Source organism: Sarcophilus harrisii, chromosome 1 (genome assembly GCF_902635505.1).
Source record: "Sarcophilus harrisii chromosome 1, mSarHar1.11, whole genome shotgun sequence".
Classification (NCBI taxonomy): Eukaryota; Metazoa; Chordata; class Mammalia; order Dasyuromorphia; family Dasyuridae; genus Sarcophilus; species Sarcophilus harrisii.
In genome coordinates this window covers 577,036,558-577,054,481 of record NC_045426.1, presented here as the reverse complement: position 1 = coordinate 577,054,481, position 17,924 = coordinate 577,036,558, and the positions used below count along the sequence as shown (strand labels likewise).

The following is a 17,924-nucleotide window of genomic DNA, read 5'->3' as shown; positions in this document are numbered from 1 at the left end:
AGTTTATGGCCTCGGAACGTGCAAGTGCTGTAGTTTATTGCAACCTTTTGGTGTCTTATTTATTCTCTAGGGGTATATCCCCGATTTTATCTATACGGATTGCTTTCTTTTTTCTTTTTTATGTTAAATCTGCAAGGTCTGTTATCTGAGAAAGGTTTATCTTTCAGAAGAAAATGATATAACCTCAAGGCTACTCAGTAGTTAGCATGGCACCGAGTACATTGTGTAACTATCATTAAATTTTTTAATGAACTACAAAGTTAATTAAGCATTTTTCCCTGTCTTGTGGACATTGATTCCCATAAGACAAATTATCAAGTGGAATTTCTAAGCATTCTCAAATGTATTGTTCTTGGCCAAGCTCTGTAGAAGCAAATTAATAGTTCCCACATAAGTATTAATTTAGAATGTACCAAGAGCATTTAAAGCTTCTTTACCTGGTAAACTGGATTAGCATATGGGTTAATTCACTTTGAGGGTAACCAACCAGCCTCAGACTTCTTCTTGCCTCAAACATGGAGTTGTCTATTCCAAGCATGTGTAAATGATGAGGTTCTGGGTCCCCAGGTGGGGTTGGCAGAGTAAGCCTGTTGTAATGATAAGACTACTTACTCCCTGAGGCAAGTAAGGAAGGGCACTGATGGCGACGAGCTCCACCTTACAATCTTACCCCCTGTAGAGGTCTTGTGTAACCCTATCTTATTTGTATCCAGTAAGTTCTTTTTTTTTTTTTTTTTTTTTTTTTTTAGTAAGTTCTTAAGTAATGCCAAACCTCTGAGGTTAAATTTTCCCTATAAATCTGTTTATGGCCTGTGCCATTTTTGCTGAATCCTTTTTGGGTCAGCCTGCCACTTAGTTCTAATCTACCTTTGTGCTGTCTTTCTCCTTATCCCTCCCCCATGCCTCATGGTGTCTTTCTCATAGCTAACTAACCCTTTTAGGACTTAGCCTGCCTGACAAGTCTGTCAGTGGTGTACTCTCACCTTATGAAGTATTTACTTTCTTCTGGTTAATTGTGAGTTCCACTAGGGAACTTGTTTTTTTCTATTATTAATAGTTAAAAACCCTTTTTCTTGCTAACTATAAGCTCTCCCAAATCTATTTAATATTTACCACTCCTGCTGTCAATTGTCTCTATTTTGTCTATAACTTCTCATAAATAAATGTATCTTTTGCTAAAGAGAAAGACCATTGTGAATTTATCACATGACCAAACCCCAACATTTGGTGCCATTTGCTTTCCATAATTTCATCATTTGATGTGTTCCTTACCTTAAACACATTGTAAAGACTCCCTCTCCTTCTTTCCCTCTCTCTCAGCTGTCTTGATTTTTGTCCTGCCACTGGACATTAATAATTCAGGAAGAGTAGGGGCTGACAACTTTGTTCTTCTACATCAATTTTTTTTTTTTTTTTCTGTCAAAGTACCCCTTTCTTTTCATATAACCCCATGAGCATGCAAAACATGAAAGGCATATTTGGAATCAGTATAGGTGTTCACTGTCATTCCTTTCTCTAATTCTAAAACCTGGGAGGGCAAAAATGCTCTGAACCCTGTGGGGGGTATTAGAACCTCCAGTGGTTGGCATAGAGTGAGCTTAGAGACTTCCTCAATTAGAAGAGCTGTGGCACCTGGCTCTAAGGCAGGAGGGTCACCTCCAAAAGACCAAGTTTTTTGAGAAGTAAGCAAGGGGTCTGGGCCTGAGTCCAGGCTCCCAGAGCCTTGCCCTGCCTTCCATCACCATACAGAGTAAAAAGGCTTTAGGCCCAGTAAGAGAATTACTTTAATCAGACTGATAAGACTGATGACTGTGTAGGCCTTTAAACAAAGAACCTTCATAGCCCTGGGTGGGAGAGGTGGGGCTGGAAGTTTAGGGTTGGTATGACCATGGGCAGAGAAGCCTCTCTGGTGGGGCTGCAGATCAAGATACCATCTAACCCATACTGACCATGTTCATTGGTGGGGCGTTATGCTTCCCCTGGGTTTGCCCTTTCAAGGGCAAAAAGAAATTATGAGTCTTTAGCAATGGTATGCAAAAGAAGGCATCTTTAAGATCTAAAGTAGAAAACCATTTTGTCCCCTGGGATACTTGTAGTGGGCTTATGGCTTCTATTGACCATTTGCTCTGATATTTGCTATAAAAAGAAAATGCAGGGACCTGATTATAATAAGCTCAAAACAGATCCTTCAGTCCTCAGACTGAGAGCACATACATAACAGGATAAAGCAACCTTAGATCTGTTTGACAACTGATCATACAGTAATAACTCTACTTCATAGCTAGACTCAGGAATGATCAGGTGGGAGACAAAGAAGCAGAACTGGGATAATGAGTCAGAAGGATTCCACCTTAAGCAGAGGCTAAGGTTGTCCTCCCAGCTTTTGCCCAGATAAGTCTTGCACCTCATGTATCTAGATATTTCAGGAAGGCATTCTCTGAGTAACTTATGGCATTTCTTTTGAAATGGTGGGCAACTGACTTAATGATCAGGCAATCAAATTCAGAACTCAGAAGAATATCAGTTATAGTCCCAAGAGACTTTATCCCTAACAACAAATTCTACTAATCACAGCTGTATCTTGTTTGTTCTGTGAACTAGATTTTGTTACCTAGAAAGATTTAAAACACAACCAGAAAGAAAAAACCTCTATGCTGTAGTTAAAATGCTAGGAAAAATTTTTTAAAAGCCCAACTTTTTTCTGTAAACTTTAGCTCTGGCCAAACTGGGGATTATACAAAAAGTTAGCTAATTAAAATTAAAATAAAATTTTAGCAAATTCTCAAAATTTTGAAAGCACTGATTAAGAATTTTGGCAGTTAGCCATTTTGAGATCTGCAATAAAAATTCCTGAAACATTGGGGATAATTTCAGGAATTTAACCCATTCTGAAAGAAAAGCAAAGGAAAAAACAAATCAAGTAAATAGCAACTTTTTGCTAACCCTTCCTTGATTTCTATCTTGTCTGGAGTATCCTTCTGCTCCTTTGGAAAAGTACCCCAGAAGGTATTAAAGGACGCTCTTCACTCCATTCCCCTGCATAGTGCTAAGTGTATTTCAATTGTGTAGAATTGGCCTGAATCACCTCATTGTTGAAAAGAACCAAGTCTATCACATTGATCATCACATAATCTTGTTGCTATGTATAATGTTTTCTTGGTTCTGCTCACTTAACATCAGTTCATAAGTCTTTCTAAAATTAGCCTGCTCATCATTTCTTATAGGACAATAATATTCCATTACATTAATATACAATAGCTTATTCAGCATTCCCCAGCTGATGAGCATTCACTCAGTTTCCACTAGGTGTATTTTGAGGGGGTGGTGGTGGTGATAAAGTGCTTAATAATAGAATTGTAGAACTATGTAGAATTGCCAATATGAATCCAACCTCCTTAAAAGGAGAAAGACTAAAGCTCTAAGAGGTATGATTTGCCCAGCAAGTAGCAAGTCTGGCCTTGGAATTAAAATCCATAGCATTGGAGAAAGGATGCTGAATTTGAAGTCAAAGGACCTGAATTTGAGTCATGGCTTTGCCACTTTATACTTTGTGGGCAAATTACTTCACAACTTAGTTTTCTTTCAGAGGCAGTTAGGTGGCACAATGGATAGGGCACCAGGCCTGGAGTCAGGAAGACTAGAATTCAAACTAGATTTCCTTGCTCAAGGACCCTAGGCAAGTCACATATCCTCTGTCTCAAGTTTCCTCATCTGTAAAATGGGGATAATAGTAATAATAACACCTACCTCCTAGAATTATTGTGAGCATCAAATGAGATAATCATTTCTCTGGAGGAGAAAGAGAGGCAGATTTCCCTCTCTTAAATCCATTTTATATGCATGTCATGGCATCATCTCTCTAATGTCGTGTCCTCTTTGAGAATAGAGGACAAACAATAACCTCTGTTGGAATTGGGCAGTTGCACCACACAGTATTTTCCCCTTCCCTCTTCTTCCTTCCCTTCTCCTCTTTGTCTGCTTTCCTTTTTCTTCCCTCTGTCCATAGAGTATCTTTCCCTTACCTGCAGGTGCTCTGCCCAAAGGAATGTAAATTTTGATCACTGAAACCTTGTAAGATGTTTTGGGGTTTATGGGCTAAAATTATTTTTATTTTCTCTTTTTTCTTTTTCTATTAAGGACCATGTCTGAAACCCAGATCACTCTAGCTCACAGACCAACCCCCACTTGGTCATTGTTTTGGCCCTGATTGGTCAAAGTAAATAGAAGATATAAGTAGTTACTGTTTTGTTTTGGCCAGAAACCCTGACAGTCTTCCTCTCCCAAATTAACATTTATATATGTATGTATATAAAAAAAAAACAATATATTATTCACAATAAAAAAATAATAATACATTTAATTTTTTTTAACTAGGGAAAAGAAGCCATTCTTTGCCTCATTTCTTAACCTAGATTTAATCAGTGATTGAGTATTGCTTCAGTCAAACTGAGGCCTTAGTTTAAAAAGGCCAAAATCTCCCACTGTAACCTGGGCCATCACTATTTGTCCTGATCTGCTTTAGAGTTTAATTTTTTTAGATTGAACTCCTTAAATCCAAATTCATTTACATGTCATGATATTGCCTCCTTAAAGTCATGGTTCTCTTTGAGAATTAAGGACAAACAGTAAGTGCTATCTATAAATGTTTACTATGATTATTATTATCTGTATAGTTAAGAAAATGGACTCTTATCTAAAGGTCTATGATAAATGGATTGAACTATATAGTTTTTAAGATCCCTTCCAACTCCAAATCTGATCTCTGATCTTGTGACCCTAAAATATAGAGTTCTTCTATTTCATTTGAACCCTGGAGATTATGATTCAACCCCTTAAATTTTATGATGAAAAAATTGAGACTCTTAGAAGTTAATTCACTTCTATAAGTTCATACAATTGGTAAACAACAATTGGATCTGAAACACAGATTGTTGATACCCTGTAGCTTTAAGGTCTAGAATGCTGACCTTGAAATCAGGAAGGTCTCAATTTAAATCTTGTTTCTGGCTACTGTGTTATAAAAGAGTGAAGGGACCTGTCTTTTCCCATTCTAATTGTATCTTAACTGAGTAAAAAAACAAAACAAAACAAAACATCTAAGCCCTCCAAGATTCAGGCTATTCCCTAAGATTAGTTAGAATAATTTACCACATCAGCAGTTATACTGATAAAATCACAGATCAGGATAAAATTTCAAATTTTGTCCAAATCCTTATCTTTAATGATAACTTCTGCTATGGACTTCAGCAGGTTTAACTTTTTTAGATTATAGTTTCTTCATCTATATAGTGAGAGGATTGGGTAGATGGCCTCTGAAAGGACTTTCCAGGTCTAATCCTAAGAAAATTGTTAACATTTCTCAAGTATTCTAAAAATAGTTTCTGTAATCTAAGTAGCATCAATAGGCTAACTCCTGGTGAAGGTTGTAAACCAGTCCTTGCCTTTCTATCTTTTTAATCTTGTTATATTGTTACAATGCTAAGTGATACAGTGGATAGACAACTGGTCTTGGAGTGGGGAAGTTTGAATCCTGTCTCAGATATTTACTAGCTGTGTGATTGTGGGCCAGATTTAAGATTCTATTTGCTTCACTTTCCTTATCTGTAAAATGGGAATAGTAGTAACACCTATCTCCTAGGGGTTTGTGAGGATAAAATAAGTTGAGTATTTTTAAAGCACCTTACAAACCTTAAAGCACTATATTAATAATAGTTTATCATAATTGTTATTATCTACAATTTCCCATAAATCCATTACTGGAGTGGTGGCTTTCCTTTACTTTCTCCAGATATGAAAATAGCAGTGGAACACAATATTAATGGATTCTCTCTCTTACTTGCCATGTGAGCAGTCCACTTTCTTTTTCAGTCATATATTTCTTTGATAATGTCAGTCAGCAAGTGATTATTATGACCTTACTTAATGTGCTGGTAAGTTAAGCAAAATATGGTCACTATTCACAAGAAAGTTACATTGTAGCAGAGGAGACTGTATGAAAATTGTTTATGTGTGTGTGCGCGTGTGTGTATAAAAGAAATTTGTATGGTTGGTTCTCCTTCGTTCTTGAAGAGGACCAAAATGACATCACCATGTTAGAGTCGAGTAACAGTTTGTCTGACTCTAGCTGATCAGAATAATAGGAGCTCAGAATGCACTACCACAGGTTTGAAATAAGCAATCCCTATGAATGTTTGGGGTGGTTTCTCTAACTTTGCTCATATTGAGTTTTTTCTGAGCTAATTCAATTCTGCTTTGCTCATAGAGCACAACACCTTCTCTGATAAGGGCACGCCATGCTGGGAGGTCCTGTGCCAGTGTCTCCCATGTCAGATAATCAATTCTAAACTTCTTAAGAGAGACCTTGAAAGTGTCCTTGTATCACTTTTTCTGACCATATTGTGAGTGCTTGCCATAAAATAATCTTTTTTTTTTCTGAGACAATTGGGGTCAAGTGACTTGCCCAGGGTCACACAGCAAGGAAGTATTAAGTGTCTGAGGCCAGATTTGAACTCAGGTCTTCCTGACTTCAGGGTTGGTGCTCTATCCACTGCACTACCAAAATAATCTTTTTATTAAGCAAACATTTTATATTTGAACATTGTGGCCAGCCCAACAGAGTTGCACTCTCTATAGTAAAATGGGAATGCTTAGCTTATGATTAGAAAGGACCTCAGTGTCTAATATCTTATCCTGCCAGTTGGTAATCTTCCTAAGACAATTCAAATAGTTGCTGTGAGAACTGGATTGGGATTTAATTTCCATAAGGTTATGAAAATTGAATTAATACAGAGAAATGAAACTTAAAATAGAAAATGAAACCAAAGAAATGGGAGGTTGGGACCTAGAATAAAGAATGTAATCAGTGTTAGGGTTTTTAGATTTGAAAAGGAACCCTCCATACTTTGTCCTCTTTCCCTTCTCTAGTTCCTGTGTTATCTTCCCCTATGAGAATGTAAGTTCCTTGAAGGCAGAGACTGGTTTATGTTATCAGTGGTGAAGAATTAGAATAGGAGAAACTTGTGAGATGTAATGAGAGGTGAAGATTTACTCTTTTGAAACACTTGATTATTAGGGAATCTGGGGAGGGACTTGTAATTCAGGAAAGGAAATAAAATCTTCCAGAATTCATCAATGAGTCAGTGAAGTTCTTGGTAAAATATTTTATTTTTTTTTATAAAGCAATTCAGTTTCTTGGCCTGAACTCTGTTCAGGTTTCACATGCATACAACAGTGAGGTCAACATAAGGGCTCTGTAGACCTTCAGTTTGGTAGTCTCTCTCCCATACTTTGGAGCATGCCAAATACTGAAATAACTCTGGCTCAATCTCATTATCAATATGGACATCTCTGAAAAGCATATAGCCAAGGTAAATGAGCTTACCCACAATATTCAAAACCACCATTTATGGTAACTGATGATTCCACAGTTATATGGTATGGTACTGGCTGATGGAGGACCTGTATTTTGTTAGTGTTAATTGTTAGGTAAAATTAGCACAAGCACAGAGAATTGATCCATACATCTCAGCTTTGAAGGCTTCACTGATTGCACAATCAAATCTACAAACAAAAAATTATGCATCAATACTCTTTCCACTTTAGTTTTGGCTTGTAGCCTTTTCAATTTGAAGAATTTACCATTAGAGCTGTAGCTGACTGATTCCATGTTTGTCCTCATTGAAGGCATTTGACAACATGGCTGAAAACATCATGCTAAAAATTAGCATATGAACAAGTAGGTAATCTCAGATAGAAGAGTTATGATCAAGACTAAAAAAAGCTCCTGCATAAAGTGGGATTTGAGAGGAGTTTTGAAAGAAGGCTGGAAAAGAGGAAGAAGTGAGCTGGGAGTATCATTGCCAAGGCTTGAGACTGAATTATATGTGAGGGGCTGCAAGTAGGTCAGTATAACTGAATCATGAAATATATGCAAAGGAATAAATGTGGAAATAATATTTTTTAAATCATTTAGGAAGTTCTTTTCTATTACATGCATTTTCCAGTTTATCAAATACTGGGTTTTTTAATTCTATTATTTTTGATTCTTCCTTGTTTAATCTGTTCCATTGATCTAATCTATTCTTTAACCTATACCAGATAGTTTTGAAAACTGCTGCTTTATAATATAGTTAGAGTCTAAAAGCACCATGTCTCTTTTTCCTTTTGTCATATCCCTTAATAGTTCAGATATTTTGTCCTTCCAAATTAATTTTGTTTTTATCAATTTGGTAAATTATCCCTTTGATAATTTTTATTGCATTAAAAGTATAAATTAACTTTAGTAGTATTGTCATTTTGTTATATTGGCAAGGCCCTGCCATGAACACTAAATATTCCTCCAGCTATTTTTTTGTGTTTTTAAAATTTCTTTACAGAGAATTTCATAATTGAATTGTTGCAAATCTTTCATGTGCTTTAGTAGATTGATGTCCAGGTACTTCATTTATTTTATAGTTATTTGGATTAGGATTTCCCTTTCTATTATTTATTACCTGAGAGGACATTTGTCATTTAAATGTTTCAGATTTAATTCTAGAGGAGTTTATTGTGATGGGGATAGAGTGACATATTTGACCTACGCTTTAGGAAAATCACTTTGGCAACTGGATTGAGAATAGATTAGAGTGGGAGAGAAATTCAGGTCAGAGAACACAGCTAGAAGGCCATTGCAAAAATACATGGGAGAGATGATGACATGAGTACATGAGTCTGAATCTAGAGATTAAGATGTAAAAGAAATATTGTGAAAGTACAACTGATAGGATCTGATAGTACATTGGATATGTGATTTGATATGGTAAGGACAACCGTGAGATTTTGAGCATGGGTGATTGAATGATAGTTTTCCTTAAGACAGTAGCCAGGAAGTTGGGCTGTGTGTTGGGGGGGACAAATAATGAGTTCTCTTTTGAACATGTTAGCTTTGAGGTGTCTGTGGACATCTAGTTTGAGATATCCAAAAGAGAGTTGGAGATAAATGACTAGAATTCAGGACATTGATGGATATATAGTCACCTAATTTATTCCCTGGATATATATAGATCTGGAATCTTCTTTATAGACATGATGATTAAAATTGTGGAAATTGATGAGATCATTGAGTGAAATAGCCTACAAGGAAAGCAAAATGGGCTCAAGTCAGAGCTTTAAGGAAATTTGTGCTTTGTAGATGAAGAACCAACAAAAGAATGTGAGAAGATACAATCAGGATGGCAAGAGGACCTTGAGTGCAGTGTCCTAAAAATGTGGAAATGAGAACATGTTCAGGAAAGAGGGTGATTGACAGTGTCACTTGCTTCAGAGAAGTCAGGATGGATGAGAACTGAGAAAAGGCTGTTAGATTTGGCAATTAAAAGATCATTGGTAACTTTTGAGAAATGAGTTTCAGTTGAATGATGAGGTTAGAAGACAATGAGAGGAGCAAAAGGAGAGTTACTAAATGGAGATGGTTTTCTCTGGGAGTTTGTCAAAGAATGGGTAGAATAGTCACAGAATGATAACTAGAGGTGATGGTTAGATTAAGTGAGAATTTTTTAAGAATAGGGTCTCTGAGTTCTTTCGAACACTACAAAAAATATGCATAGTAATTTTTGGGGGAAGGGGCAAGGCAGTTGGGGTTGTGCCTTAGGATCACACAGCTAGTGAGATGTTTAAGACTGAATTCAAACTCAAGTCCTTCTGACTCCAGGGCTGGTGCTTTATCCAGCACATAATAGAAAGAAATCCCATTCTAGATTTATGAGCAAAGAGAGAACCTTATGAAAAGCAAAATGGATGACTTTGATTACATTAAAAAAAATGATTAGATATAATCATTAGAAAGAAAGCAGAAAAATAGGAAACTATTTTACTTCCAGTGTTTCTGATAAAGCCCTCACCTCCAAAATATATAGAGAACTGAGTCAAATTTAAAGAATACAAGTTATTTCCCAGTTGATAAATGATCAAAGGATATGAACATTAAGTTTTCAGATGAAGTCAAAGTTTTCTATAGTCACATGGGAAAATGCTCAGTCACTATTGACTAGAGAAATGAAAATTAAAACAATTCTATAGTACCAACTTATACACCTATCAGATTGGCTAATATGACAAAAAAGGAAATCAATACTATATTTTTTAAAAAGCTGTTCTACTTGAAAAGACAAAGGGATCAAGATGGAAAAAAAAAAAAAAGACAAGGACTCACTTGAGGTTTCCCAAATTCCCTTTCAAACAGTTTTAAATAACTCCTGAAAACAAATTCTGAAGTGACAGAACACACAAAAGGAGGGGGATGAAACCATTTTCCTCCCAACACATTAGGAGGTTGATAGGAAATGTTTGTTACAGCAAAGTGAGCTCCTGCACAAGCTGTTGCAGTACTTGTCATGTTATAGGAAAGTAGTAATAGGCCTTTGGGGGCTGACTGAATCTGCAGTGGAAAGAAGCTACTTATAGAGCTATAAATTCATAGACAATAAGGGGGTCAGACAACTGGTTAGAAGATTACAGGGATCCCTTTACTAGCTCTAGGTGAAGGACTCTATTGCATCAAAATCTGGATCATAGTTCTAAGGCAAAGAGATGTACTAGCACACCAAAAGTTGTGGCCGAAGGGAAAGAAGAACCCTGGTTATAGTTCCAGTGTAGAAAAAGTTGCTTGTGGTTGCTTATAGACAAGCTGGGAGAATGGTAAATATACCTTTCCTCAGATCACGCGACTTTGGAAAAACAGAAAACTTAGAACTTCTCTTGCCAAGCGTCTTCCAAAACAGTGCTCTGAAAACAGCTGCACTGAAAACCTGAAGTTTGGGACAATGCTCCCTCTACCCTGGAAGCAAAGCCCAACTTTAATATAAATCTAAAAGCTAAAAAGAAAAAAAAAAGGCAAGAAAAATGAGCAAACAAAAAAAAAAAAAATCCTGAGCATAGAAAGTCATTATGGTGATAGGGAACACAAAACTCAAACTGCTACATCCATAGACTGAAAAAAAAATGTAAATTTATCCTAGAAGACCTCTGAAAGGATTTTAAAACTCAAAAAAGTGATGTAAAAGAAAAACTGGGAGAAGTAGTTACAATGATGTAAGAAATCATGAAAAAAGAATCCACAGATTGATAAAGGAGACGCAAAAAAATATTGAAGAAAATAATAACTTAAAAAGTAAAAAAGAAAATAATTCTTCAAAAATTAAAATTAGAGAAAAAGGATCCACATGTGCAAAAATATTTGTGACTGCCCTTTTTGTAGTGGCAAGAAACTGGAAACTGAATGGATGTTCATCAGTTGGAGAATGGCTGAATAAGTTATGATATATGAATGTTATGGAATATTATTGTTCTGTAAGAAATGCCCAACAGGATGATTTCAGAGGGGCCTGGAGAGACTTACATGAACTGATGCTAAATGAAATGAGCAGAACCAGGAGATCATTGTACATAGCAATCACTTCTGAGGAATGTGACTCTTTCCAACAATGAGATGATTGCCATCTAAGGATGAGGATTGGGGGAAAAGGGGGAAAAATTGGAACACAAGATTTTGCAAGAGTCAATGTTGAAAAATTATCCTTGTATATATTTTGAAAATAAAAAGCTTCAATTAAAAAAAATTAAAATTGGACAAGTAGAAGTTAATGTACTGCTGACCTGGAAAATAAATCAAGAAATCATTTGAGAATTATTGGACTACTTGAAAGCCATGATTAAAATAATTATTATAATAAAGAACCTAGGCATCATTTTTTAAGGAATTGTCAAGGAAAACTGCCCTGATATTCTATAACCAGAAAATAAAATAGAAATTAAAAAAAAACCTACTGATCACCTCCTGAAAGAAATCCCCAAATGAAAACTAGAAATGTTATAGTGAAAATCTAGAACTTCCATCTCAAGGAAAAAATATTGCAAGAAGAAACAATTCAAATACTATGGGTCTAGTTAGAATAACATGAGATTTAGCAGGTTCTACCTTAAAAGGAAGAGTGGACCTGGTATGTGATGTGGAAAGCAAAAAAGCTGGGATTACAATCAAGAATCACCTACCAACAAAACTCAATATACTCCTTCAGAAGAAAAATGGTTGTTCAGGAAAATAAAGGATTACAAGCATTCCTGATGAAAAGAGCAAAGCTGAACAAAAAATTTGATCTTCAAATACAAGATTCAAGAGAAATAAAAAAAAGGTACCCAGGAAAGAGAAATCATGAGGAATAGTAAACGATTACTCCATGGGAAGGTGATACTTGTAGCTCTTGAGAACCAGGCTATTAGAAGGAGTCTACATAAACGGGGCATTCAGACTACTAAAATATTCCTTCAGTCTATTACTCTGAAGATCATAGACAGCTTTTATTTTAGATATCACTAGAGTCATATGGCCACCAGAAATGAGAGACTGCATCCATACTGTTAGGCTGAACTAATGGGAGTTTACTATAATGGGATATCTTTTTTAAAAAGGAGTATGTAAGAAAAAAGAGTGAAGTGAAATAGAGTAAATCATCTTACATAAAAGAGACCAAAAGAGCTTTTATAATGAAGGCAAATACAGGTGGGGGAGGTAGGTGGTTCCACAGTTGATTCCAAGAGGGAATAACATAAAAATCTATTCTTACCCTAGGTAAAGTAGGCAGGAAAGAGAAAAAGACGGTTGGGAAGGTTGGGTCACTGATAGAAGGAAAGGCATTTTGAAGGAGGTGGTAGTTAGAAGCAAAACACTTGATGATGGGCAAGATAAAAAGAGAGAGAGAGAGAGAGAAAGAGTAGGATGTGGGAGAAAATAGGATAGAAGGAAATACAATTAGTAACTAAAACCTAACCACCTCCCCCCCCAAAAGAATTATCTCAAGTATCTCTGAAAAAAATTAAAGAAGTGATTCAAATTTATAAGAGCTATTCCCCAATTGATAAATGGTCAAAGGATATGAGCAGACAGTTCTCAAACAAAGTAATTAAACTATCTATCTATCTATATTCATATGAAAAAATGCTTTTAAGTCACTGTTGATTAGAAAAATGCAAATTAAAACAACCCTGAGATATCTCAACTATCAGATTGGTTAATATGACAGAAAAGGAAAATGACATCTATTAGAAGGAATGTGGGAAAACTAAGACACAATGCATTTATGGAGTGTGAACTAATCCAGCCATTCTGGAGAAGAGTTTGAGACTATGCTCAAAGGACTAAAAAATACTGTTCATATCCTTTGACCCAGCAATACCACTAATAAGTTTGTATCCTGAAGGGATTTTTTTTTAAGGGATCTATATGTACAAAAATGTTTATAGCAATTCTTTCTGGTGGCAAAAAATTGGAAATTAAGGGGATGTACATCAATTGGGGAATGGCTGAACAAGTTGTGGTATATGATTTTGATGTAATATTTTGCTACAAGAAATTATGAGCAAAAGAGAAAAACCTGGAAAGACACATATAAATGATAGAAAGTAAAATAAGTAGAACCAGGAGAACATTGTACATAGTAGCAGCATTATTGTAAGATAATAAAGTAAGCGGCGAATGATTTAGCTTTTCTCAGAAATACAATGATTCAAGGCAGTTCTGAAGTATTTAGGAAGAAAAATTCTATCCATCTCTAGAATAAGAACTGATGGAGTCTGAGAGCAGATTTAAGCATACTTTTCTTTAATGATTTTTTATTTTTTATTTTTTTCTTTTTGATATGTGTTTTCTTTTTCAACATGACTGATAACTTAATTGTTTTGCATGGCTGCACATGTATAACCTATGTCAAATTACTTGCCTTCTCGATGAGGAGAGATGTGAGGAGAGAAACAAAGAAAATTTGGAAGGCTGAACTTTAAAAAATGAATGTTAAGGAGTTTTTACATGTAATTTGAGGAAATAATGTCAAATAATTCAAAATTTTTTAAAAAGGGGAAAAAAAAAGGACCTAGGGAACAGAACACATGATAGTCTGATACAAGAACACCATCAGAAAAACACAACTAGAATGAATCCAAGCAATCTGGAATTATGCCCAAAAAGTTATCAAACTGTGCATACCCTTTGATCCTGCAGTGCTGCTATGGGAAAGGGACCTGTATGTGCCAAAATGTTTGTGACAGCCCTGTTTGTAGTGGCTAGAAACTGGAAAATGAATGGATGCCCATCAATTGGAGAATGGTTGGGTAAATTGTGGTATATGAATGTTATGGAATATTATTGTTCTGTAAGAAATGACCAGCAGGATGAATACAGAGAGGCTTGGAGAGACTTACATGAACTGATGCTAAGTGAAATGAGCAGAACCAGGAGATCATTATATACTTCAACAACGATGCTGTATAAGGATGTATTCTGACAGAAATGGATTTCTTTGACAAAGAGAAGATCTAACTCAGTTTCAATTGATCAATGATGGACAGAAGCAGGTACACCCAAAGAAAGAACACTGGGAAATGAATGTAAACTGCATTTTTGTTTTTCTTCCTGAGTAATTTTTACCTTCTGAATCCAATTTTTCCTGTGCAACAAGAGAACTGTTCAGTTCTGAACACATATATTGTATCTAGGATATACTATGCCATATTTAACATGTATAGGACTGCTTGCCATCTGGGGGAGGGGGTGGAGGGAGGTAGATAAAAACTTGGAACAGAAGTGAATGCAAGGGATAATGTTGTAAAGAATTTTTTTTCAAAATAAAAAAAAAGTAAATAAAAAATAATGAAAAAAAAATACAATTAGAATGGCTGAAGTGTTAACAAATTATGGACTCTATGGCCATACCTTTCCCTCCTCCCCCAAGAAGAGAATGATGACTTGGTGAAAGGTGATGCTTTCAGAACAAGCATTGGGAAACAAAAGATTAAGGGGTGAGGTCTATTTTGGCCCCAGCTTTGTTGTGTCGTTTTAGTTTTCTTGACAAAGATAATGAATTAGTTTTGCTGTTTCACTCTCCAGCTTATTTTACAAATGATGGAACTGAGGCAAATAGGGTTAAATGACTTACTCAAGGTCATATAGCTATTATGTGTTCAAAGCTGGATTTGAACTTTTTTCTCCTGTTATTTCTCAAACTGTGTGAGGAACTTATGGGGAGGAAAGAGAAAAATTCAACCCTAACTATAACACTACCTGCACCTAGAAGTATTGTTCCTTGTAATGCTTTTTTTTGTTTTGTATATTTTCTGCTTCTGTTCAGAAAACTATATGACCCTGAACAGTGAATTATTAAATCTTTGGAGTATAGTGATTCATTCATAATTCACAGTTATATATGGGTAGGGGAAAATCAAATATGGAATTGAAGAGATCATAGAAAGAGTGTGTCTTACTCAGTGTGGAGAATTTACATCCATGGCTTAATAGATGAATCCTAGCCAGGTTGAGTCACATAAGGATTAAACGACTTGATCAAGATCACAAAGATAGAATGTGTTAGAGGAGGAATTTGAACACAAGCAGAATACTCTATTCCCTATACTACAAACCCAGTAGACTAGAAAAGGGAAGATTTGGGGCAGGTAGGTGGCACAGTGGATAGAAGTACCAGCCCTGAAGTCAGGAGGATCTGAGTTCAAATCTGATCTCAGACACTTAATACTTCCTAGCTAGCTGTATGTGACTCTGGGCACACTTAACCCCAATTGCCTCAGCAAAAAAATAAAGAAAGAAAAGCAAAGGGAAGATTTGGAAGGCTGAATAACATCATTTCCCAATGGGATTCTTTCTTAATTTTTTTTTTTTAAATTTGGAGAGAAATTTATATTTGTTTGCTGTCAGATTCTTGCTTCTTATTGTCATTTCATTTTCCTTGCCCCTTATGACCTTTTTTATTAAAATCTATATATTTTTCTGCAATCTCCCTCTCCCCCCACCAGTGTAACAGAATTTAACAGAACTGCTTTTGTTGTGATCAGTTCCTGTTTTAGAAAACAGTTTTATCCTTGAAATAATCATGTCATCTCAGCTCTGGATAAAGCAAAAGAAATAGCATTCACTGTTCTACATGTGGTATAATAAATGTTTGATAGTTCATATAAGACAGGTGTGTTTTTTTATGTTTATATAGTCCATAAAACACTTTTCAGTAATATAGTGATATTAACCTGACAGTCTGCTATTTTGAAGATTGAATTTTAGGGCACTAAATTGTTCACATGTTTTTGTTTTCCTGAAATGTGATTAATACAAAGTCTCAAGTTGATAGATATATTTAACTCCTTTCTATCTATTTATCTTAAATATTTTTCTCTTTCACTCAATTTTTTGCCAAGTATTTTTAATTTGTTTATTATATGTTTGTAAATCTTAGGTTCTTCATCCATCTGCACATCTGCCTCATGCAGATTCCTTCCTGTCTTTCTCTTGAAGCTCCTGGTTCTTAACTTTCTCCTTCTTGGCCAAGAAAAACTATAGACCAGTTTGGTGGGAAAGAGTTTGGAATCAAAAGATCTCAGTTCAAATCTGCCTCTGATCCATTTTTTATACTTACTGAAGTGCTCATTTTTAAAAAGGATTTTTTTTTACCTTCAATATGTTTTATTTGTTTATTTCTTTAGTTTTTTTTTAAAACTTCTGTTTATTGTATGTTTCTGTTATAGATGTGAACATTATATGAAAGATGGCTCTACCAGTTCAGCAGATACCCAAATGGTTCTACTCAATGAAAATAAATTTCATCAACATCACACAAATTAGAAGTCAGTTCATGAGGCCAAGAAAAACAATTCTACATGGACTCTTGGCACCTCAGCAATCTTCTGGCAATTTTTTCCATTGGGGATTCAAGAATTACAGGACTTTTTCCTTATGGAATAGTTCTCAGGCTCCCAGCTCAACTAGACAAGAAAATATTGATGCACAAGACAGTCACCCTCCTTCCCTTAAGGGACTACAACTCAAGACTGAAGTCACCAACTTTGATTCAGAGATATCACTAGAAGGTAATTTTGAAAGTTGAGGCAAGCTTCTGTTTCTGAATTCATTTAGGGTGGGGGTAGAAAACTACCTAGTCTGTTAGATACTAGCCTAGACTATTGCTCTATTTATATATACTAGTAGAAAGTAATATACAATTATAATGCGGTTACTAAACATAACTTTTAAATAACTATACCATTATGGAATGGTTTTTTTTTTTTTTAATCTGCTGGTAAATTTTTTATTTATTTATAAGACTACTTTTAGATTCATATAATCAAACTTTGAGTTTGGGGAGGCTTGTGAAAGACAAATTGCAATCCTCGTAATTTGTTATTTGTCTTCATTTCTTAAAATTGTATGAATTTTGGATCTATTCTGTGTTTCATGTTGTTCATGCATGATATAGTGGAAAGAGTAAAGGCTGATTTTTAATACTGTTTCTATTTGCTAGATGTATATTTTTGAAAAACTCACTTTCCTCTTTGGGCTGCAATTTCTTCATCTATAATATGTAGGATTTGAATTAGAGTGAGCTCTAAGATCTTTTTTATATCTATATCCATGCATGAGAAGACAATGTATGAGCTACTTACTAAAATCTTATTCCTCCCAAATTGGCACCAACCCATTCATGGTCTTCCTTTGTATCTAGTAGTTTAACTAGTTCTAAATCATCTTTACTGTGTTATTTAGCTTCCAGTTCTATGTCTTGTCCCCCTGGATAGCATTAAAAACATCAAATACTTTGCTGAAACCTAAGTAACTATAATCTGTAGCTATGGCATTTTCCTGATCTATTAATCTAAAAAACATTTCACAAAAGAAAAGTAATATAGCATAGATTGTTTTTAATGAAGCCATAGTAGTTCTTAACTATCACTTTTTTTATGGATTCATAATCTATCTTTATAATACTTGACTCTAGACTAAGTCAAGTTCATGACCTAAAATTTATAGATTTTTTTTTTAATTTAGAAAATTAAGGCATTTGCCCTTACCTAGTGATATGACACCTCTCCCAATCTCCATCCTGTGTAGATTTATA

The 17,924-nt window shown here is 35.2% G+C and overlaps 1 protein-coding gene across 1 annotated transcript in view; it reads left to right on the top strand.

The window, feature by feature from the left end:
• The window catches only part of MTERF3 (mitochondrial transcription termination factor 3), a 53,714-nt gene that overhangs the window by 684 nt on the left and 35,106 nt on the right, over positions 1-17,924 (top strand). The window contains exon 2 of the mRNA XM_003760267.4: positions 16,558-16,899. Coding sequence (XP_003760315.1) covers positions 16,578-16,899 — 322 coding nt within the window. The 5' untranslated portion in view covers positions 16,558-16,577. The remainder of the gene's footprint in view (positions 1-16,557; positions 16,900-17,924) is intronic.